The 24,867-nt window shown below is 34.8% G+C and overlaps 1 protein-coding gene across 1 annotated transcript in view; it reads left to right on the top strand.

Moving 5' to 3' along the window:
* The window catches only part of PTGER3 (prostaglandin E receptor 3), a 163,284-nt gene extending 140,511 nt beyond the window's left edge, over positions 1 to 22,773 (top strand). The window contains exon 4 of the mRNA XM_039838589.1: positions 19,208 to 22,773. Coding sequence (XP_039694523.1) covers positions 19,208 to 19,322 — 115 coding nt within the window. The 3' untranslated portion in view covers positions 19,323 to 22,773. The remainder of the gene's footprint in view (positions 1 to 19,207) is intronic.
* The last annotated feature ends 2,094 nt before the right edge of the window (positions 22,774 to 24,867 follow it).

Raw genomic sequence — 24,867 nt, 5'->3', positions numbered from 1 at the left:
TTCATTATATTTGAGAAATTCTTTTTGCCATAAATCATAATCACAGGAGTGATAACCCATCATGTTTACAAGTTCTACCCACACTCAAAGGGAGATGATTATACAGGTTGTTTACACCAGGGTGCAGAAATCTTGGAGGCCATCTTAGAATGTTATTTACCACAGAGAGTAATGACTTAGATAAATAGAATTCAGTATGTGCCAACAGCATTGCAGAGAAGGGTCTAGTCATGTCTGGTTGATAATTCTGCTTTTGTTTGTTTGTTTGCTTTTTATTGTTTTATTTTTTTGCCAGAGAATATAACCAAATTTAATACATACATGTTTATGGAAACTTTGTATACATGAGAGTAATTTTGTTTTTTAGAAGACCATAGAAAACAGAAGTAACTCAGAAAAGTAACATTAAATTTATTGGGAATAATATATTGTGTACTTATCTTTTAACGATGGTAAAACTTAGTATTATGTATTTAAAAATATATATACATAAAAGTCACGGTGCTAAAATATTTGTATTTAGGAATCTGTGCTTATTTTAAATTTTAATTATTGGTATTTTTGAGAAAATCAGTCCTATTAAAATAACAGGTCAACCTTGTAATTCCAAGTAAAATTAATAACTGAGTCATTGTTTAGATATGTAATTTCAGATTGAAATCTTATTTGGAACAATTAAGATGATTTAAAGTTTTTATATCTATAAATTTATTAGATTTAGAAGAATTAGTTAAATTCCAGAGAAATATACTTACAAAGGAAACAAAAAATATTACATTAATAAATATAGCTAAACACTCAAGGAATTTAATTAAGTTGTAAAATCTTCCTTTGAAGTAATTACAAAATTTGCTAGATTTAATTTGAAAATAAAATTTATAAACTACTATATAAGCTCAAGAAAAAGAAGGGTTTCCAGCGAATTGAATATTAATTTTGCAACCAAATAACCTTGAGTAGCCCTTCAATCTTCTTGCTAAAAAACTTATTCTGCTGGTCTAGTTGTTTTTCAGTTCCTGTGGTAGCTCTTATGCACAGATCCCATGTTCAGATGTGCTTGCGTGCTGGTTGTGTGTTTTTTGTTGAGTTTTAGATGTTTGGATTATTATTGTTTCAAGGGAAGAGATCTGGGGACATCTCTCACTCCACCATGTTTCTGACATAGCTCTTGAATAACTTTACTAGGCATAAACTTAAAAATATTTACACATAACAAGTTTCAACTCTGTTAATTTGTATGACTTGTCAAGTCACTTAACTTCGCTTAGCCTCAGTTTTTCATCTGCAAATAGAGGTCATCATATTAACTTGAAGGGTTGCTCTAAGGAGTAAATGAGACATTTTGCATAAAGTGCTTGGCACATTTTAGGCTGTCAATAAGAACTTAAAGGGAAAAAAAAACTTCTTCTAAACATAAGGGCAGAGCTTTGTTTACAGTCCATCCATGCCATGGACATTTTAAATTTAATCCTCCATATACCCTCTCATATAACAATTTGTTACTTTCCTAGGCACAAATGATGTTTAGAGGATTGATTTTAATTCTCAAGGCAGTGCAGTAACCCAGGTCAAACCCCAGAAGAAGGTGACTATACCCTTTAGATCTTCACAAGAAAGTGGCTGTAAGAAAGCAGTAGCAAATCAGTGTCTCATTTCAGTCCTTAAAATTTGAGGCACAGAAGACAGAAAGTGTCAGGCTCCAAGGACTTTTGTGCAACCAGCATTTCTGTGCAATGTCTGGGGCCAAATTGCCAGAATGGGATACAAAACACTAGGGGAAGGGACAAGTTAGTATTCCCTCCAGGCTGATAGTTGCCTGGTGAAATGTCACTGCATTTGTGTCTGAAGGAGCAGAGCAATGTGATCCTGTCTAGGCAGAGTGCAGAGAACCCAGAAGAGGGTGGATTCTTTCACTCTACACAACTTACAATGTATCGTGGTTAATATAGACAAATCTACTTTCCTCAAGTTCCTATATTTGAGGACTGAAAATGCTGTGTCAAGAAAAAAAGAGTAAAATGAATTATTCTGAACCATTATAAAAATCTTCAAATGTGTTTAATTTCTTTAAGAAATGCAATGATTTTTTATTTTTGATAATCGAAGAGGAGCAAACACAAATATAGAAAGGTGCGTGTGAGAGAGACAGAGACAAAGAGATGGAAAGGGGAAATGGAAGAACAGAGAGTCTCAGAGAAAGAAAACAGAGAGAAACAGATTTAGAGAGAAGCTGTGAGATAAGACCCAGGCACAGAGAAAACAAGCATAAAGAGGTAATATTAAAACACAGAGAGGCCTAACTCTGAAAACTGATAAGATAAAAAGTAATGGAAGACTCTGGAAAATACATATATATATATAATTTGCAAGGATTCAAGGAATCAGCCAGAGGACTAAAGGAGAAAAAATAAAGAAAAGAAGATAACGCAGGGCAATATTCAACTCAGTGAATATTTATTGAGTGCCCTTGGGGTACATAGCAACTTACTAGAAGTTAAGTGGAAATAAATTCAATTCTCTCCAGTTCTGAAGAGTAGGGAAGTTCAAGTCTGTGAAAGTGCCTTGGGCTTCAGAAGGTGTGAGTTTATGCAGATCCGTACTGTGCTCTGCTCCCAGCAGCTCAGCCCCGCAGTTCCTGCGTCCTGGGCTGACCTGCAGCCTTCTCTTCCCCCAACTCCGTGGAAGGTGTTATATATATACATACATATACATATATAGTACTTGTAATATCAGGTCTGAAACAAGTGTTACTTAGTAGTAACACCATATTTCTTAATTAAATATAAAAATCTGGAATCTAGATTTTTTAAAAAAAGGAATGTTTAAAAGAATTTTAAAAGACTGAATCAGAGACCACTTTCATGAGGCTTCCCCTTCCTTCATGTCCTGACGTATATGATAACGTGCAGTACTTTTTAAATAAAATTTTATTTCAAAAATTTCAGCCTATAAAATATTTCTTAGGATTATCACACAGACACATACCTGATCATAATGTCTCTGAAAAACCTGCAGAAAGGGAAATGTAATCTGTAATATGACTCATGGTGTCCGTAAGATAAAAATAAACCAGAGATTTAGCAGAAGTATAACTATTCCTGGCAATGGGTTCTATAAAATAGACTTGCAAGGGAAAGACACAATCATCAAGATTCATTACACCTCAGCAGTGAACCCACACCCATTCAGACCAACTCATCTGGTAAAACTAGAGAAGACACATGGCAGAATAATTTATGGGAATATTAGTTTACCTTATTCTTCCATATTTTCCTACTTCGGTCAGAACTTTAGTATTTATTGGCCTGTGGTACTTCTGCAGAATGGAAAACAGAAGATGCTTAAAGTGAAGGATTTTTCGTGTCCTGTCAAAATGCGAAACTGTTGAAGAAACTATGCTACTATGATCCTGAAGATGAGGGTAGAGAGAGTAAATTTGAGAAACTTGGGAAGAAGGAGCTATATCTCCCAGACCAAAAAGCGGATCAAAGTCAATGACCGTGCATTACTCAGTAGTAAACACCCCTCCAGGGCAGTGGCACATGACAGTGGGATGGTCTCTCTGATGTATCAAGAGAGTGGCACCCTAGGTACCAGAATTCCAAACTTTACCAAAAATCTCATGTTTCAGATGTGAGATGGAGAGAAGCCATGTTGGAAGGATGAGATCACACACACTCTGGAACAGTGCGAATCGCAATTGGACCAATAATCAAGGACGGCCTCTCAGATGAATTAGCATTAGCTACAAATAACTCTAAAACCTCAGCACAGCTTCACGGTATGGTGATTCCCCAATAGTGTCTGTGATTGAATTTTCTACCACTTCGGCAAAAAGACTTATAGAACAATTTTAGTTAATTTTGTAAAAATAAATAATTGAGATTTTATATGCACCTATGTTTGTGGTCTGAATGTCATACCTGCCACACAAACTATGGCAGCACATAAAAAAGTGCCAAGTAACTCTTGGGCACCTTACTGAATTTCTTCAAGTCTTAGTTCTCTCATCTATAAAAAGGAGATGAAAATACAATTTAATTTGTAAGTTACTTTAAGAAGTGATGATTAAGTGGATGCTAAGTTTCAATTCCTATAACAGAGCAAGTGTTCATTATTGGTTGTTATTTTTATTTAGTTTGAAAAATGAGTCTACTAGAAGTGAGACAAAATTTTGACTCAAAGCTTTCAGCCATTGCAAAACACAAATATTGCAAAGAGGGAAACACCTTCAGTTCTGCACATTGTTTACGAGATAAAAATAAATTATTAGTTGTTCTCCAAAAAAACCACCACTATCCCTTGCAGGAAGAACAATAGGAGAATGTGGCCAAGAAAAACATCAACTGTCTCCCACAACTCTACCAACATGAGGCTATGCCCATTCAGATCAGCAAGTCTAATAAACCTCAAACCCAAGGGAAGAACAACAGAAGCAATTCAAAGTGCTTAATATGGCAATAGCTTTAAAAATGTCAACTGCCACCTTTTTCCCTCCCTTCCTCCGACACACAACCACATCTGAGGCTAAAAATATTTATAATTCTCTGGGTGACTAACTGTTACAAACTTGACAAGCAGCCTGGTAAACTTGATAGAAGTATCTTAATATGACAGATATACTTCTCAAATGGAATGTGGGAGGGAAGACCATACTTTATTTTTTGATAAGCTAAAATAGCACCTTTAAAACGGAATGACCCTATAGAAGGACTTAACAGTTAGAGTTAATTTCAGGTCAGATAAGCCTCCAGCAATTAGGTAGGTAATCAGGTTTGCATTCATACTAGAAATCTTAGTATGACCTCAGGGTCTCCTTATTCTCTCCTTACTCTATCCTGCCGAAAACATTTGGAACTAATCACTGGTCTCAGGTCTGTCACCCAGTGACCATGGTAGAAAAATCATGATTTAACAATTCAACACACATTCTTTGAGCCTTTGCTAGGAATCTGGCACTAAGGACACAAAGATGGACATAGTCCTATTGTCAGCCCCATCTCAAAACCCTGGCACAAGCTTCCCAGCTTCTAACAGCTACGCCCATTCAGTCCTGCCCACCACCTGAGCAGCTTCCCGTGGCTCTAACCACCCTCGAGTATTGCTTGGTATTTTTGCCCTTCTGCTTGGCTACGGGACAGCTATGACTCAAGATTTCTGAACTCTTGAGGTTTAGCCTTTCTTCTTATAATGGGAACTCAAGCATGAGTTTTCTCCAACGATTCTATTTTGTAAGGTAAGGCTTCCACTTTGGCTTCTATTTGAGCTCTTGTTCTAGAAATCTTCACAGTTCTTTAGACCCATCCTAGAGTGAGTCTGCCTTGATATGGACAGTCCTGTCTCCCTGAAGATCAAAGGTATTATCCAGAGTCCAACCTTGGTGGCTGTGACCCTGTCACCTGTAGACAGGCTTCCCTATTGACACCCTTTGAGATTACTAAATTCCACTTGTTCATTACCCTGTGCCCACCTCCAGGGAATTCGGCCACAAAAAAATTAAACCATCCAAACCCCAAAGATTGATACTTTGGCAGTTAGTAATTGTTAAATGAGAGAATAAAACATTCATTCATCCATCCATTCATTCATTCATTATTTGATAAGAGCATGCTTGTGTCAGATGTTGTGTCAAATGCTGGAGTTATGGAGACAGGAAGACAGAGACTACCATGAAGGAGTACATAGTCTCAAAGGGAAAACAAAGAAGAAGCAAACAATTATAAGTGACATAACAGAAACATTCAAAAACACAATGGGAACATGAAGAGGGAGAGCCAAGGTTTGATTATAAACGTTAAGGTGGGTGAGGTTGGACTGGAATTGTAAAGGTAAAATAGAGATATGCTAGAGAGACAAAAATGGCCAACAGGTGAAGTGGAAGTGAGTGGAGGTACATAGATTCCAGGCAGAGGGAACACCATATGCAAAGGCCTAGGACATAAAACATCATGGTATAGCTAAGGTATGATATGTATTTTGCTTATGAGTTTGACTTTTATCTTATAGGCCCAAATGGCAAATGCAGTTCATCTCGAGGGCCTGCTGGCTCCTGCCTGTCATAGTATTTAGTAAAGTCTATATAGATAAGAAAGAGAGGGCTGTGACACAAATGCTGTCTATTGCAAACTAAGCATAGACAAGCTTGAGCCACTGAAGATTGTTAACCTAGAGAATAATGTACCTAGAAATTTCCATCTTGCCACCACAGTTGGAAGAGCTTCTTCAGGCCTCAGGGCATATCTATGTCAGGCTGAGGGAACACCTCAAGTCTTTCCAGTCTGACAGAGCTGCTAGTGCTCTCTAGCGGTGACCCACTTGATGGCTATATATCATCTAATTTCTCACTCATTTACAAAGTACCCTCCACGTGCTGACTTTTGTGATAGCTGCTGGAGCCACAGATCTTTAAGACATTGATTTGTCACTCAAGTAGCTCACAGTTTAGGATGTGAGACACAGAGATGAACACATCAAAATAATAGTGTGTGGTCAGTGCAAGAAAAAACAAAAAACGTGCAATCATACATGCATAAGACAGAGTTTATGTAGAAGGTGGATGATTAACTTTTGGTTCTGGGGGTTTTGATGGTGGTTTGATGTACGGGCTGGCAGTGCAAAAGACTTCCTGGAAGATGAGACTGGGCTCTGAAAGATTAAGAAAAGGCAATTAATAGGAAATGAGCTTTCCAGGAACAGAGATCAACAGAGGTTATTTGGAAAACTGCAAGTATCTGCATATTCTAGGAGCATCAAGCAGGAACAGTATCAGGTAGTTTTTGTAGTAGCCTTTTCAGAGAGTCTAAATGATATCCAGTGTTTCCCAAAGTGTGCCATTTAGCAAATGTTTATTAAGCATCTTCTATAGGCAATGTGATATGGAATTAATTATTGTTCTTGCCCTCAAGATGCTTTACAGTCAAGGGCATTAAAACATCTTCAGAGAGAGATGTGAAGGGATAGTTTCTATAAAATGCAAGTTATACACAAGTAGCAGTTGGTAGCTGAGGAAAAGCGTCATTTACATTGAGAGGAACAGTTAAGGAAGGCTTTGCAAAGCAGAAACCCTTGACGGGAACACTGAGGAACAAATGAGGACTTTGCCTGAGGCAGTCAGAGGGGTAGGGGCGGGGTTGGAAGGTGGTCTGCTTCTGTGGTTTCTGTGTTGTGTGACACAGCACTGGTTGAACGTCTTCCTGCCTCTCTGGTCACATTTTTACTTTTCTTCTCAGTTTCCTCCTCTTTCCACCAGGCTGTAATCAATCCTCGCCAAGGACTGTCCTCAGCCCTCTGATCTTTGCTTTGCTCCCTCTCGGTAACTCATTCATACTTTGAGATTCAAATGTTTTACTTAGTGGAAGAACCCACATTATCGAGTACATCACTTTTTACTCAGAAAGTCAGACTATTCCTAATGAACCCTGCTCCAAACAGAATCACCTTTAACCTCTGGAATCTCCTCCTCTCTTGGTTGGTTGTCTCATTCACCTTTTAGTGGCTTGATTTTATAATTCAAGAACTTTGAAAGGACTGTTGCTTACTCCTTTTCTTTCTCCCAAATCCAGTGCTTCTCCAGGTTCTTTGGTATTCATTAATCCTTTTCTTTCTGTGTCTACTATTATTGCTTTAAATCGATTCTTCACAATCTCTCCCCTGGCTGATTGCAGTAGCCTTCTAATCTGTCTCTCCGACTGCTAAGGTGGTATTTCTAATAAGCAAGTCTGATCTTGTATCATACGCCGATCTGCTCTTCCTGCTTAAAATGCTTCCATGTGACCTACAACCTTCAAAACCAGGTCTCAGGTCCTTATAAGTGGTAAATAAACCTCTCCTGTTAACCTCTCTAGCTTCATTTGTTGTTCTCTGCTTCCAAGAATTCTCCAGAAATTCTAAACTGGTTGTAGGTCTCCCTAAACATCATGTCGTTTCATACTTTCCTGCCTTGAAATGCTGTCAGTTAGAATACTCTCCTCATCACTCTTCCCTTATGGCAAACTCCAATTTATCTCTGAAAAGTCAGTTCCATGTCACTTCCTTTCAGTGAGCTTCCTTTTTGGATAGTAGGGTTACTTCTGGACCATGTCTGTGTATCTATTATTCTGTCATTTTGTGATGATCTGCTTACCTGTCCATGTCCTTTGCTCCAGAATGGAGTAGCAGTATAACAGAATAATTAAGAAAATAGAGCCAAGTCCCAGCTCTGCCACTTATCAGAGGAAACTTGGGAAAGTTATTTATCTTTCTTGTCTTAGTTTTCTCATCTTTAAAATGCATCTACCTCATAAAGTTGTCACGTGAATGTATATGAAGTGCTTTGAAGAGTGTCTGGCATATAGTAGGTATTATACAAGAATTTACTCTGATTTTCAACTATAAGCATCTTGATATTAGGAAATTATGTCTTATTCACTTCCATTTTCCCAGAGTCCAGCACAATGCCTCACAAAGAGTATGAAGAATGAATGTTGAAAGGAGGAGTGACTGAATCTTTGGCCTCTCCTTTTTCCTTGTTCCAATATCTAGTAAATCCCTAAGTTTTTTCTTTTCAAAGTCTCCTGCATTTAGTTTTCTTTCTAGTCAAAACTGTCACCACTCCTTCATTTCTTTAACAAATTTATTAATAATCAACAGTATACAAGGCATCACTCTAATTGCTGATAATATTGGTTTGAACAAGACAAATTTTATCTGCTACAGACCTTACATTCTAGCAGATGACACAGCCACTAGATAATAGCACATTAGTTATTTGATCATAAATGTGATATACATAATAGCAATTTAACCTAGTCTCAAAGGTCAGGATGTTTCCCTTAGACAGAAAACTTCTCTGATATATGAAAGACTAAAAGAAAATAACTGAAGTAAGATGGTAGAAGCTGTTCCCCACCCAGAGGGAATAGCATGTGCAAAGTCTAGTCAAGAAGAAATTTGGCACAAGTAGATTTTGAGTTCCTTGTGTCTCACATGCTACGTAACCTCTGTGCAGAATGATCATCCACACAGCTATAGGATTAAACTTTCTATAATGTTGATTCCCTTCTCAGAAACCTTCCATGATACTTTGTTGCTAACTCAATGACATACTAATTCCTTAGTCGTTTTCCATGACCCAATGCAATATGGGCTCCAGTAACAGTACAGTTTTGTCTCCCATAAGTCATCTGCATCTATATTTAATAATAACCATTATGAACTCCTTGATATTCCCCACACATTCCTTATTTTTTCTTATTTTCCCACATTCATTCAGGTTATTATTGTCACCAAAATGCCTTTCTTCTCTATTCTCATCCATGTTCGTTCCACAAAACAGTGTTTACCAGTTCTATGTGCTTTGACATGTTCTTTTCTAGTCTATTCTACTCTATTTTATTCTCTTTCAGTTTTTAAAATAAGATAGTTATAACTTATCAAAGTGATTTCACAACCCACTAATGCATATGGTCCCACAGTTAAAGGTATTGCCCCAAATAGCCTTAAAGATTTTTTCAAGATATATGATTCTTGAATGAGGTTGGCTTTAGTAGATTCTAAGTTTTCTTTCGGGAGTAGAATCCTTTAACCCAGTTACATCTTGATTATTGGGCATCTGTATTCTCCAAACACAAGATGGTAAAATTCTGCATGAACATGTGATCAATGGGGGAGTTAATCATACAGAGCTAAGGCATCCTGACTGAGGACACTTGGCAATATATCTTAGCTTGTAGAACATGTCACACTTTGCTGTTTCAATACTGGCAATGTTCTGAACTAAAGTTCTTAATTTTATTGAGCTGTTCCAGAATACTTATTGGGCAAAGATGAACATGGGAGAGTATTCATTCCAGCTGTAACTAAGAAAACAGAAACAAAACCTCATTAGCAAACAAATCCATGGCAAGCAGATACAACGGTAGCTCATTTTATGTAATAAGGGTAGCTTCGCAGATAGATTTGCCCAAAAGGAATACTGGAATCTTTTGTAATAATTACTCCTCAAAGAATCTATTTTTCAAAATTTATATCTTGAGTTAACTTTCAGTGCAGAATTTCAATATTTCTTCCATTTTAGATTTTACAATGTCAACATATGCATCAATTTACCATCTTGTCAATGTTCTTCAAATCTTTATTTCTAGTCTGGATTCCATTCCTGTGCTTTATTTTTTTGTATTTCCTACTGCCAGCTGGACATAGTTATAACTATGACTCCCAGACACCCCAAACTCATCGGTCTAAAAGTAAATTTATTATCATCACCTTCATTCAACTCCCCCTGACCCACCCCATCTTATGTTGATTATGGAATGGCACACCATCTTTCTCTTTAAGCTGGAGAACATGGGCATCAGGCTTGGCTCCTTCTTTTTCAACTAACCTGTCACTAATTCCTCTTGATGTTACATCCTATTTGCTTCTCAGATCTCTATTCTCTCCAACCTCCTTGCCTCTACTGATGTTTAAGCTTCCCAAATGGTCCTCCTGACATCTTTCTAAGCACATTTCACAAAGTGACCATGTCAGTGATCATGTCAGTCTCCAGGTGGAAACCATTCAATTAAAAACTGTTTCTTTTAGGAGAGAATCCAATAGAAAGTAACTAAAATCGTTTGCAAATCTCTTCTAATCTGTCCTCTGCTAACCTTTCTTGTCTCTTTTTTATTCTCTCTTTTTCTTCTTTCTTCCTTCTCTCCACCTTTCTCTCCATTCATACTGTACTCTCCAATCATTGAAAAACATTCTTTATGCCTCAAATATTCTATCTGGTGGGGGAGGGTCTGGAAAATTTCCTTTTTAACCGGCATGCTCTCTCTCACTCTTCCTTCAATCCACATCTTGGATATCTCATAGTAAACATTTCTAGAGCCTTTTAAGTCCCCTGTCCTTTCTTAGAGCCCAGAGCTCATCATTATGTTATAATGAAATCATCTATTAACTTCAGTCTAATGGTGTGAGCACAAAAGATATATAAACATCATATCTTTATTGCCTAGCACATAATAAGTGTGAGATTAATATTTCTAGAATGAATAAATGTCATCTGATTTGCTCTTTACAAAATGATAAGGAGACTCCCCAGTAGAAGGTCCCTATAGTATCCAGGTATGGTGATGACTTGGGAGATAAGTCTATTCAACAGTGGGATGAAGTATCAGAAAAATATTTTGACTATAGGTTTAAGTCATTGTCTCCAAACAGATGATAAGTAACATAACTAACCTTTAAAAATAATCATCTGTTTTATTTGTCTTACTTTGCAAACTCAGAGGAGGGTAAAAGGAGAAGGTTATTTTAGGCTCATTAAAATCCCAATATTTTAGGTAATCTCTTTTATTAGACCGCTAAATTTTACTTTTTATGAGGCTCACCCTGACCAAGATCTAGGTACTCAGATCAGTGGGGCTTTCACCATTTTCATTCACTTATTTCTATTTATCTTTTTTTCACTGATTACACACCTACTAAGTGCCAGATACTGGAAGTACTAGATGGGTAACATGTCATCCCTTTCCTCAAGACTCAATCTATTCAAGGCTGGGAGGAAGGAATAAAACAGACATGTAAATTGTTATGATACAGATACCGTCTAAATTCATGCAAATTTGAACTTCACCAAAGAATTCCACAGGGGCATAAAAAATGTTAAGGAATAAGAAAGCTTTTGCTTTAAGTTTAAAAACAAAGCAGAAGAAGCTTTATGGGTGATAAGTATTCTGAGGGAAGAACATACAGCAAACAGAGGATATCATAAGAAGAAAATATTTTGCATATAGAACTGTAAAGATTCTCATTGCATTAGTACATTTATTTAGTCTGTGCTATTTGAGTGAGTCTTTATTGAATTATATTGATAACTGAAAAGCAAATAATGTGACAGAGTCTAGAAATTTCTTCAAAGACACAAAGGCAAAATATAGCAAAAGTAAGGAGAGTTCGTGGTTAGTACAGGTAGTCAATACTTATAGCTTGTGACAGTTGTTAGCATGTGAATATCAATGGTGAGCCTGCTAATCATAATATCAGGAAAATAGAAATGTAGTCTAAAGAATTTTTGACTTAAGCAAAATTTTAAATGAGCAACACTCTTCTAAATAGCATAATTTTGCAATTTTCACAAGGCAAGAACTCTTCAAAATGCATTTTGGGGCTCTTGCTAAATATTTAGAGCCTTGTTTAGTAATTACTTTGCTAGTCCCCTCTCATTTGCTGTATGATACTTTACATCTTTCCTGTTCTTTCTGTTTGGAATAGCCTTCGGTCACTCAGGTGTCTGTTAATCTCAAATAATATCTCTTCTGTGAAGCACCACAACAGGGGCAGTGGAAATCTCTAAGGTTGAATTAATTCTTTTCTATGCAGAGTGCCCACAGCATTTTGTGATTTGCCTTTCAAATTGCACTTATTACATTGTATTATCCTTATTGGTGGATATATCTCTGTTCCCTACTAGACTGAGGTACTTATTAATTTCAGACCCACAGGACCCAACAGTGCCTGCTTCCACATTAAAGCCTTCATATAGAGATTTAATGGTTGAATCATTCTATTTTTTCGCCACCTCTTCTCTGTCACTGTAGTACTGTAAGTTCATGTTTTCCAGTTTTGGCTAACTTCATGAAGTACAATATTAAAAAGTTCTGATCTCACAATTAGGATATAAATTATTTTTAATTAGTGGCAGATTCATCTTGGAAAAAGGAAGCGGTTGTATTTTTAAGACCCACAGTTGTCATTAACAGATTACGTGGTTTGGAGCAATCAATTTACCTACCCTGACTTCAGTTTCTTCATCTATGAAATGAGGACATTACTAAATAATTTCTGAGTTCTCCAACCTCTCTAATTTCTTGAACCAATATTTTTCCTGAATTTATTCAAAATTAATTGTCTGGATCATACAATTGTGTATTTAATTGACATTTTTCATTAATCTTGATTTGTTTCTTATTCCTCTGCTTTGCTTTGCCTTAAAAACTCATAATTAAATTGAAGTTCTTTATGGTTTTGATAACTTTAGAGCTCTCAAAGTTATAGATATAGGTCCAATCCCTGACTCTGACATTTACAAAACTAACTTTATAATCTTGGCAACTTTGACATGGCCAAGAAACCTCAGTTACCTCGTGTATAAAATGAGAATAATAATAATAATGCTCATTTCATCTTCTTCTGTATTTCTTATGAATTCCTGCAGTTGCAGGCTACATAGAGATGCAAAGATCTTAATAGCACAAACAGGTTCGCTGATGAATTAATCACTAGCCTCTATTTTCTCCTATTATGACAATTGTCTTATTGTTTCTTGCTAATTGTCAGATATTGTAAAACATCAGATAATAAAATGCAAATATAGTGCCAAGTAAATATAGTGCAAAGTATAATTGTAAATTGTAAACCTAGCAATAGAAGCAAAGCTTCAAAAATTGATAAAAATGAAATCAAATAATATTTAAACACACAGATAAAGATTCTGAAAAATAAACTGAAGAAGAGAAAATTAATAAAAACATAGACTAGGCATCTTAAAGATAACTGATAATATGGGAATAAATTGATAAATCCTTCCAATATTTACCACAAAAAGTGACCATACTTATGATTGTGCTGTAAAAAGTATAAAAGGATTCTTTTTGTATTGTGATTCATTTTTTAAATGCCCAAAATTAATTTTTAATTTTTTCTTTGCTTTTCTAAGAAATAACTCATGGAATTACCAAGCAAGAGAATATAATTCAGCATTAGAATAGGAGCCTCTCACCCAGTGGGGCAGGCCAGGGACAGTGAAAGGCAGCTAAGACGACCTTCACCTGGGTAGGTTTCACTTCTGCCTCAGGCCAACTCTGGTGGTTATCCTTATCAACAAGGTAAAAAAGCAATGGAGAAAAACAAACTGATCATCTGACTGTGTATGTTTGACATCTAATAATTTATTAAAGTTTCAACCTAAGCCACTCAAACATGAAAAACAAACTAATAAGTTCAAATCTTTAGTATAACTTTAATAAACATCAACTTTATTTCTATAGTATTTTGCAATAAATTAAGGTAATTTCATTTCTTTTTTGTTCTATTCATAACTCTGTGAAGTAGCTAAAACAGGTATTTCTCTTTTACCATTGAAAAATCAAAAGTTGGCCAGATCTACTCAGATAGTCACAGATAGATCACAGGCTCCCTGACTCGAGGACATAATGACAAGGATGTTTTATATCCCTTCTCTGTCACCAGTACTAAAAAATACATTTTAGTTCTAATTCTCCTTACAATTTTCTGGATAGATTTCATTATCCCCAATTTGCAGATGTGAAATCTGAGGTTCAAAGAGATAAAATAAACTTTCCCAAAGTCACACTGTCTTCTAAACTCCACAGTCTCTTGATTTTTCAGGATCCTGACCCTTGTCACTATGTCTCACCTTTTTCTCTGCTGAAGTTCAGTGTTGAATGTATTTATTAATAATAGAAGAACTATACCCACAGAGAAGAGGCTTTAGAGAATAACAGAATTTTAGAAAGTTTGTTTTAGAAAAAAGTGATTACTTTAAACCTTTTTAGTTTATATCATCTGAATTTTAATTACTAATAAATTTAAGAAATAAAGTTGAAAAGGGATGCATTTATTTCACCTTCATTTGCTTGTTTCAAATATAGTTTTTGGAGGTTACACAAAAGAGTAATGAAATAATCAAAAACTTGTTGCACCAAAAAAAAAAAAAAAAAAAAAAAGAAAGAAAGAAAGAAAGAAAAAAGAAAAAGGAGCTATAATTTGTATAAAACCTTAAACTCAGTAGGTGACACTGCCTCTGTCACTTCTTTTTATTTATTGAGATATGAATTATAGAGATTCAGGAAACTTTCTAGGGTCACAGAGTTCAAAGTCTCCTGAGAAAACATACCAACTATTCTTGTACCATGTATTGTTTTTAATCGCTATCTTTCATCCAAGCATATTGTAGTAAAAATATAAAAATTGTCTAATAGCAATGAAGAGAATACATCAGCTGAAGTTATCGGCGATAAACTCTGGATTGAATTTATGTATTGCAAGTGACCATTTACTTATAACAGCTCTACTCATGGATTATTTGTGAAGTGTTTTTTTTTTTTTATAGGTGATATAAATTACATAAATAAAACAAAGACTATAAATATATACATATTTTACATTGTATTAAAGTACGGCAAAGCAAATATGTTTTAGTTGAGTTTCAGGACCAGAAGTCGTCTCCCATTAGAAAGTGATGCATTTATTCTTTAAAATTGTGAATTTGAAAGGCATCATTCTAGAAGAATTGCTGATTTGCCACCTAAACTAAAAAACAGCAATAAAACGAATTTGGTATTCTTTCTTTTATTTCATTCCTATTAAGGTTAGCAGATGTAAGTAGTTTATAAATGCATGAATTAATCTATGAGTGGCATCAAGAAAGCTGTTCCCAGTGAAAAGAAATCTTTAGGATAATTCCAAATCAAATAAACTTTCAATATTTCTTCATATTCTGACAATAAACATCTATAGTGTCAATCATTGTGTTGTCATAGAGATATAACAGTGCATTGCAAAATGTACCATATTATCCTTCGACACCACATGAATCTCAAATCCACTGATTCTGTCTCCTTTTCATCACTCTTCCTGGTCTTCCTCCCATCCCATGTCCTTACTCCCCTCCTTGACTCACTAAAATTCTCTGGTCAGTCATTATAACCACCCCTCCTTGCATATACCTTTGACTTCTTTTTCCTAGATTTTTTTCCCCATGCTTATCAGAGCTAGAGGGATTACAAGTTACACATGAATATGCATTTGTCAAAGACATAAAATTGTACATTTAAGAGTTATGCATTTCATTACATGTAATTTTACCCTTAAAAACGTTAAACTAATTTCAAATTCTAGTTAATAGCTTTGCTTTCTGCAATGGTATGGGTTAGCAATTTTAAAAATGAGTAAATATATTGACAGTAATGAGAGTAGTAATTAAAGGAGGAGTTACAAATGGACAGAAAAAAGATTGGTATTGGATTGAAATAGAAAATATCAATACAAAGTCATAAATTTTAAAATCTGCCTATCTAGCTAGATAAATATAGAAATAATTATAGATGTAGGCATACATGTGTATGTGTGTACATATACATGTACATATATTAGATCTGTTCACTGAGATTGCCTAAAAATTATGACGTAGCTTTAGCAATGAACACACTTAATACCTAGATCTTGATTTCTATTTACCATTTTGTAATAAAAGTAACCTAGACTTCCTAAAGAAAAATGATTCCAAGACTGTATCAGAGGAAAAACTGTAGTTATAAAGGATATTATTGAAAAGATTGACAAAATTTGAATATGAACTATGAATTCACCAACAGTGCTTATCAATATTAATTTTCCTGATTTTTGTTAATTGTACTGTGGTTATGTAAGACAATGCCTTTATTTTTAGAAAATATGCACTAAACTATTTCATTGTAAAAAGCCACAAATATCTCCAATTTACTGTCAGTTCAGAAAAAAATCTTGAGAATACACTAATCAAAGCTCATGAGACACTAGTAAGAAGGCCAATTTAAAGAATTATAGTAAAAAACAGAGTTGCCATAGATATCAGAAAATTGAATTTTCTATTCAGCTTATTCTCTATAAGAAGTTGACATGGAGTGAAATAGATAAAAGCAAAGTTATCTCTTTTTGTGGAATCAGAACAAAAGGAATAAGTTAGTCAAATTATGCTAGCCCAATGCATTCATTTTTCTGTCTAAGAACTGAGTATTGAAAAGTCTTTCTCTGTTCAGGGCATTTTCTCACTTCATGGTGTTAAAATAAAAAGTATTAAATTTAGATTTGGAGAACACCCCCTTTTACGTTACTACTCTGCCATATTTCTTTCAAATTTTTTCTAAAAACATAAAAATTTTTGTAGAAATACAAAATTAAGAAGAATAGTACAGGATATACCAATCACCAAAAAACAAACAAACAAACAAACAAAAACCAGTTACCATAATTTTGTTACATTCACTTATTTTCAATTTATTTCTAAATTGTGGTAAAGACACATAATGTAAAATTTACCATCTTAACCATTTTTAGATGTTAAGTTTAAGAATCATTCAGTAGTGTTAACAATATTCATAAATTCTATACCCTTTAAACAACTCATTTCCTCCTTCTGCAAGCCCCTGGAAACCAAAATTCAAATTGTTTCTATGAAGTCGACTATTACAGATACATCATACAAGTGGAACCATACAGTATTTGCCTTTTTATGACTGGCTCATTTCACTTAGCATAATGTCCTCAAGTTTCTTTCATGTTGTAACATGTGACAAGATTTTCTTCTTTTTTTTTAACACTGAATAGTATTCCAGTGTATTTATTTACTATATTTTCTTTACACGTTCATTGGCTGATGGACACTTGGATTACTTCTGTTTCTTGGCTATAGTGAATACTGCCTCAGTGAACATGGGTGTGCAAATATCTCTTTGAAATGCTGCTTTCAATTCCTTTGGAGATACACACACACACACACACACACACACAGAAGTAGGATTGCTGGATCATGTGGTAATTATATTTTTAATTTTTTGAGAAACCTCTATACTATTTTCATAGTGGCTGCACAATTTTACATCCCAATCTACAGTGTGTAGGGCTTTATACCTTCACATTCTCACCAATACTCATTCCTTTCTGTTTTTGTGATAGTGGCCATCTTAATGGGTATGAAGGAATATTTTGTTGTAGTTTTGATTTTCATTTCTCTATTGATTAGTGATGCTGAACAGTTTTCATATGTTTATTGGTCATTTGTGTATCTTTTTTGGAGACATGTTTATTAAAGTCTTTGCCCATTTTTTATTTGTTTTGTTGTTGTTGTTGTCATTGAGTCGTATGAGTTCCTTATGTATTCTAGATGTAATCCCTTAGCAGATAAATGATTTGCAAATATTTTCTCCCATCTAAAGATTGCCTTTTACTCTGTTGACTATCTCCATTGATACATAGAAGTTTTTAATTTTATATAGTCTATTTTGTCTGTTTGGCTCCCATGTTTTTGGTGTCACTCCAAGAAATCATTGCCAAATCTAATGTCATGAAGATTTTCCTGTATGTTTTCTTCTAGTAGTTTTTAATCCATTTTGAGTTAATTTTTGATATATGGTATACAGTTATGGTCCAAGTTCACTTTTTGTATGTGGATATCCAGTTTTCCCAACATTATTTATCGAAGAGTGCGCTTTCTCCCATTGTATAGTCTTGGTACTTTTGTTGAATATCATTTGACCATATACATAATGGTTTATCTTTGGGCTCCCTATTCTATTCTATTGGTCTATGTCTGTTTTTATGCTAGTGCCACACTGCTATGATTACTGTATCTTTGTATAACTTAACCTATTTTTAAATCTTGTTTCTGTTTCTTCTTGATGTATTTTACATCAAATATCAAGCAGCCCTCACATGACTGAGTATGAATCTATAAAAATTATGAATATTTTCTTACAAAATTACAATATCATTATCATTCGTAATAAAATCAGCAATATTTATTTTGTATCATCTCATATCTAGTCTAAAATCAAATGTATGAATTATCTCAAAAATGTGTTTATTGGTTTGTTTGAATCAAGCTCCAAACAAGGTTTCTACCTTAATTTAATTATGTCTCTTAAGTCTTTTTTGATTCAGGAATTGGAGTAAGTTGTTTTATAAAATGTCTCACATTCTGGCTTTCTCTGTTTACTTCCTTGTTCTGTCATTTAACTTGTAAATAGAAGTTAACTGGTGGCTAATCGTATGGTCATTTAACTATAAATTGAAATTAGCTCAGAACTTCACTTTTTTTCATGTTTGCATGCAGTTTTTAAAATTCATTTGCAAATTGAAGACTCTGCGGACTTTTCCCAGTTTCAACAATCATTCTCAGATATGTCTGGCCATGTTTCCACCCAAGGTATATAGGGTCTTTTTCTCTTAGAAGTGGATATCTGTCGACAAATTTTTTGAACCCTGGTTTGTCAGGTATATAGGTTTTCCTCATTCGTTTCTCACTATTCCTGTCACTCAACCTTGATAGCATTCTTGTTCTACAATTATAGGTGACATCATTTGTGTTCATAATCTGGTTTATAGAAATGTCTTGACTTCTAGTTTTATTTAGGTATTGTCAATTGATTTGTCATTTGCAATCCTAATTGGTTTGTTTCTTTTTCAGGAAGAATTTTTGGGAGATTAAAAACTTACCTTGCTGCCCAGATCACATCACTGAAAGTTCCTCAACTTTTCTTTTATTAAAGAAAGAAAATATCACAGAAACACCCAATCTCTAAACCGATTTCATTTTGCTTTTTCCCCTATGCCCACCCCCAAAAGTAGTCTCTATCCAGAAATTGGTATGTCCTATTTCTATGAATGTTTTTGTACTTTTATTACATGTAAATGCATGCATAAAATTTGTATCCTATTGTTTTATGAGTTTAGAATATGTACATATATGTTTTTATATTATATGTATGATTTGCTACTTGGTTTTTTCACTAAAAATTGTATTTCTTCAGATTTTTCTATATTGACATATGAATTCTAGATCATTAATTTTATCTACTGCAGAGTATTCCATAGTTTGAAGAAAGCATAATTTGTTTGTCAGTCCCTTGCTAAGGGAAAATTATTTCATTTCACCATGATAAGCAGCACTGCAAAAAAGAAAAGCACTGTACATGTTTGCTTGTGCACACCTGCATGACTTTCTCTAAGATAAATATCTAGGAGTGAAGGTGCCAGGTCAAAGAGCATGTGCATTATTTTATGTCCACATATACAAGAATTTCCCCTATGTGTACTTATACCAACATTTTTGTTGTGACAGAATTTTACCAAAGATTCTGTTGACTTAGCTGTTCTGTTCATATTGGACATCAAATCTTGATCACAATTATTTACAAGGTCCTAATAACACAGGTATTTCTCTAGAATACCACCACATGGGTTTTATCCTTCTCCCTGTGGAATGGATCCTCCTATTAAACCTAGCCATGACTCATTAAGAGCCAGAGGTTTTTTTTAAAACAATGCTTTTCAGATGCCCAGGAGTTTCAAAGGCGAACTTGATCTATGGTAGTCTTGAGGTGCCAGAAAGGAATGCTTTCTTCCCAAGATGATTTATGCCTTCTACCTAGAGGCAGTGTTGCTAATAATCAGCAACCACTTCAGCCCACTTTGAGTATCTTGACTTAATATAAAACTTTCAGGTTCTACTTCTATATTTTGCAATAGACTCAAGTTTCGGTCTCTGCATCCCAGCGCCATATGGGAATTGGCTGCCAGGTAACCCCAGGTAACCATTTTACCTATCATTCATTGTTCATTATTCTTGTTGTAGCTCATTCTTCTTCTTTTTCTTCTTTTTCCCTTTTTTCTTCTTTTTATTTTGCCATTGGACACTTTTCTTTCTGTCGTCTCAGCCAAGAATACATTTAAAAGGTATGTTCGTAATACTTCATCCACAATCTAGTTGTATTGCAGTGAGAAGGCCACTCAATGTTTCTTGTCAACTACACAGTAATTTTTTTTGAAGGCCTAACCGGAGTTGGATTTATTTCTTTTGTTTGTAATACTGTGCTAAAAGTGACCACAAAAGGCCTAGTTTTTTCCACATTACAGGCTTTCCCACCTCCTTCCCACTGTAACACAAACTCAGGGTAGCTTAACTCTGTGGGCCCAGGATGCTGTCTATACCATGTGCTCCAAAAAACCTGGTTTTAATTTTCTCTGTTTTTTCCATGAACATATGCTTACCTCTGCTTTCTTCTCTAAACTCCAACAATTTCATGGATTTAACTTTAGTTTTGTTGCATTACATTCTGCACAGACATTTTACATATTTTATGAGAAGCAAGATACAGCATGACTGAGTAAATGAATGTGTGTCTGTGTGTGCATGTGTATGTAGCAAACTGTAATCTTAAATTTTTAATTATTATTTAGTGTAATAAGAGAGAGAGTCAAGTACAGGTACTAAAATAATTTATCAGAAAATAGATAACCTCTATCTTCAGAGAATAAAGGATCATAAATCTCAGACTAGTCAGAAATAAAATTTTATAGCATAAACATCCACATTTTATGCTACAAGGGGAATGTGGGGTTAAAGTACAATGTTATTGCGTAGATTTAAAACTTTAGAATCAGAGGGGACTGTTGGCAGAGGCTTTGTTATTGAGTTTCCCAGCTGACTGCTCCCAGAATACTTTAGCAGTTACATGCTGGAAAGAGAAAGCAGGTATTATCAGATGACTGCTCAAGAATGTGACCTAAAGGGGACCCTAATTGGGACATAGAGACTGGTCATTTGGCTCTCTTCAGTGAATTGTTTTAAATAGTTGTCTGCAAATCTTGATGTTGATGTTTATGATCTGTACTAGGTCACCTTCAACAACTACTCTTCCTGTAAATAATGAAAGGAGTGCTGAGAAATATGTAAATGAGAGTAAACAAGTAGAAGACACAATCGCTTCTGGCCCAATAGCCAATATGACACTACTCACTAGCCCTGGAGTTGAGTTTAGTAATCTTTAGATATTTTTGGCTACTTTGTTTAGAAACTGAACCTCAAAGCAATGAACACCAGTGAGGTTGGAAGGTGTAGCCAAAAGAGTTCAGGATTTGAAGGAACCAAATTTTAGCCCCATTACTTAATAGCTTTGTAGTCCTGGTCTTATAATTTATTTAGGTGTTATTACTTCAATTTGTAAAATGGTGATTATAATAATGACCTCAATAGATTAATGTAAAGATGAAATAAGAAAACATAAAGTACTGGGCAAATGCTAGGTGCTCAGTATTTATTGATTCTTTTTTCATCATGTTGTAGGCTACTTGTACTCACTCCTTTCACCCACAGTTTGGGTTGGACATTGGAAGACATTCACATATTCATATTGGGATCAATTCACTCTATATCCACACTAACCATCCTTATTATCGCTCAAACATAGCAGCTATTCTCCTGCCTTAGGGCAATGGGTCTGGCTATTCTCTCTCCCTGAATGTTCTCCTAATTATACACGTGAGATACTCTTTCACCTCTCTTAAATGTTTGCTCAAATGTGTCCTCATTGTGGCTTATCCCAAGAACCTCTTAAAATTGCAACCTGTACATGTTGCTATTCCTTGAATCCTCTTATGATGCTTTTTTTTTTTTAATCTCCATATCCCCAGAGCCTGGAGTGTAGGAAGTAAAAAGTGTATAATTAACTAAATGAAAAAAATTGGTTCAAATACAATGTAACTTCTCAAGAGACCTGGATGTTACCCAGGCTCAGGCAAAAATTCATTGTCATTGTTCTCTTCTTTCTGAATCTAACAACCAAACATACTGACTTAGAATTTTTTTTATATATATTTAACAGATGTTATGCATCTAGAAGGTCAAGAAAATGTGAAGAATATTAACTATTGACTAAGAACTTTGATGTAATCATGGTGTATATTTATGCTCACTGGGTCACTTAAAGTTTGAATGTTAATGTATAAATTAACACTAAAATAATGTTCATCATTTTTGTAATAAAAAAGCAATACAATAAAATTCAGTTGTACCTCATCTTTAGATAGTTATACATTGCCACCCATGTTATTTTGAGTTTGGCCAAGCAGGACAGTGGTTGACATCTATTCTCATGGAGTCATCTTATCTACCTCATCCAAGTAAAGAGACACAACTGATTAACTCCTTCTGAGAATCTATTATTTGTTCTTATGATTTTCTGCTCTATGTGGTATTAATAAGGCATCCCCCTAGTACTATCTTAAGAATGTACAACACCCTTTTACCACTCTCAATACCCCTTACTACTCCAGAGATGACTTCATGCTCAAAGGATTTCTATAGAGTCAAATTCAAAATGAAGAATAACTTTATAGTTGAGTTATTTGGAGGAACACAAACCATGAGACATAAGACAAAGACAAATGAATATTATAAATACAAGGAAATAAAGTTTACAGAAATTATAGTAAATTTTTTTCAAGAGAGTTGAAATTCAGATATGCTTTATTATTACCTGACCTCTTTTCCTCAACTTCTAGCAGTTAAAATGATGGTTTTAACCCTGAGATCTTTCTATAAATGAAAACTCAGGACAAATTATACAACTGTTGTGCCTGGTCATCTATACTCAAAGTGTCGTGTGTGCTTGAACAACCGGGCATCATGGAAAAGCTTTATGTGAAGCTAGTATCTGATCTTTCCTTATAACAATGCATTTATCAATTAAGTGTGCTTTTGTCTTGTCTTCGGGTATTAACACAATTAAGAATGTCACAGGTGTCACTGAAGAAAAATGCCCTAGGAAAGCACTGAACCTGTTTATATTTTAACTAATCGCTAACATAGTCATTTACTTATCTGAATGTACAGAGTAAAGGAAATATGCAATAATTTTCTGAAACAATGTGAAGACAGGCAATGAAATCAAGCATTCCGGTAAATAATATATGCCCTCAAAAATATGTTTTAATGTACGCAACAGTTTTAAGTGTTTTAGAGTGAGAACTCTCAGGTGGCAGACAAAACTGCTAACTTATCCATGATTTATTCTAACCTCTTTACATAAGACTAAAAGTGGAAACACAAAGAAAGAACAAGCAAGCCGACCCAGAATCTACCACTGGAGATTATTCTGCTGAAATTAAAAGAATCAGGTCAAGAAGGAGAAATCAAAATATAAGACAATAAACCCAGCAGTATGTTGTTAAAGTATGGGTGAGCAAAGATGGGTGGCTCTATGTAGAGGTTCTATATCAATTGGAGGAGAAAAGCTGTTTGCTCCCCAAACTCTGAAGACATAAGTATTACAGAAAGAGAAATGTATCAAATGATTGGTGTTAAAAGTAATATTGAGGACAACTAATTTAACCCCCAGTAATTTTACAAATGATGTAAATGGTTCTTAATAGAAGTCAGATAATATGTTCTTAATCCACAATTAGTTGATACCAGAGAGTATACCAGAAAAGAATATGCTATCTTTGCCATTAAGTTGTATCTGTCTTATTAGGTTCATTTAACATATTATGGCATCAGATTGTGTGATACCAAATAAAGCAGTTGCCATGTGTTTCACTCGATGTTCAAATTTATGGATGAATATTTATTCCATTTTGTCATTGCCTTTGTTTGGTATTAGTTATAATGCCCTTTTTATTTCATTAGAAGATAATCGTTTCCAGGCATCTTTTCTTCTGCCTAGACACAGGTCATATGTGTAAACAGGCTATAAAATGGAGTCCCCAGGGTATGTTTCTGTTCAGCTACCCTGATTTCTACCCTGCAATTAACCACAGGGATGTGAATATACAGCACTGAGGAGGGAGCCAAGGTAGAGCCTGCTGTCAGGTAATTTTAGACACTGATCATTTGCACAGCAATTAAATTCAACCAGCTGGAGAGGCTATAAAAAATATGGATCCAGATTACTGGTCAGCCAGTTCAGATGCGTGGCTCTGGTTGCATAATGAAAATCCAAAAGCAGTAAGGCCACAGTAGAGGTGCTACAGCCAATGTAATTAACAACTCACAGATCGTTATTGCTGAGAGTCATCTAGTGGTAAATTGTTGCCCAAAGTCACAGAGGTCATTAATGGCTGACCCAGAGCAAAAACCAAGGATTCCCCACGAGTCCAGGACTCTCTCCAATTAATTTCTAACTGTAAGAATAATATAGCTCTGAGAGAGATTTGTATATATATTTCTAAGTTCTATGGCATATTTAAATAACCCCACATAATTTCAAATGGATCTTGGTTGAAGTTTCAAAGATCTTGGTTCATTTTGAAACTGCAAGTTACTTATAAATCTTAAAAGTAGTAAGC

The sequence above is a fragment of the Pteropus medius genome, unplaced genomic scaffold (genome assembly GCF_902729225.1).
Source record: "Pteropus medius unplaced genomic scaffold, Ma_sr-lr_union100, whole genome shotgun sequence".
NCBI lineage: Eukaryota > Metazoa > Chordata > Mammalia > Chiroptera > Pteropodidae > Pteropus > Pteropus medius.
Note: the sequence above shows the minus strand (reverse complement) of the source record. Positions and strands in the feature narration are given on the sequence as shown.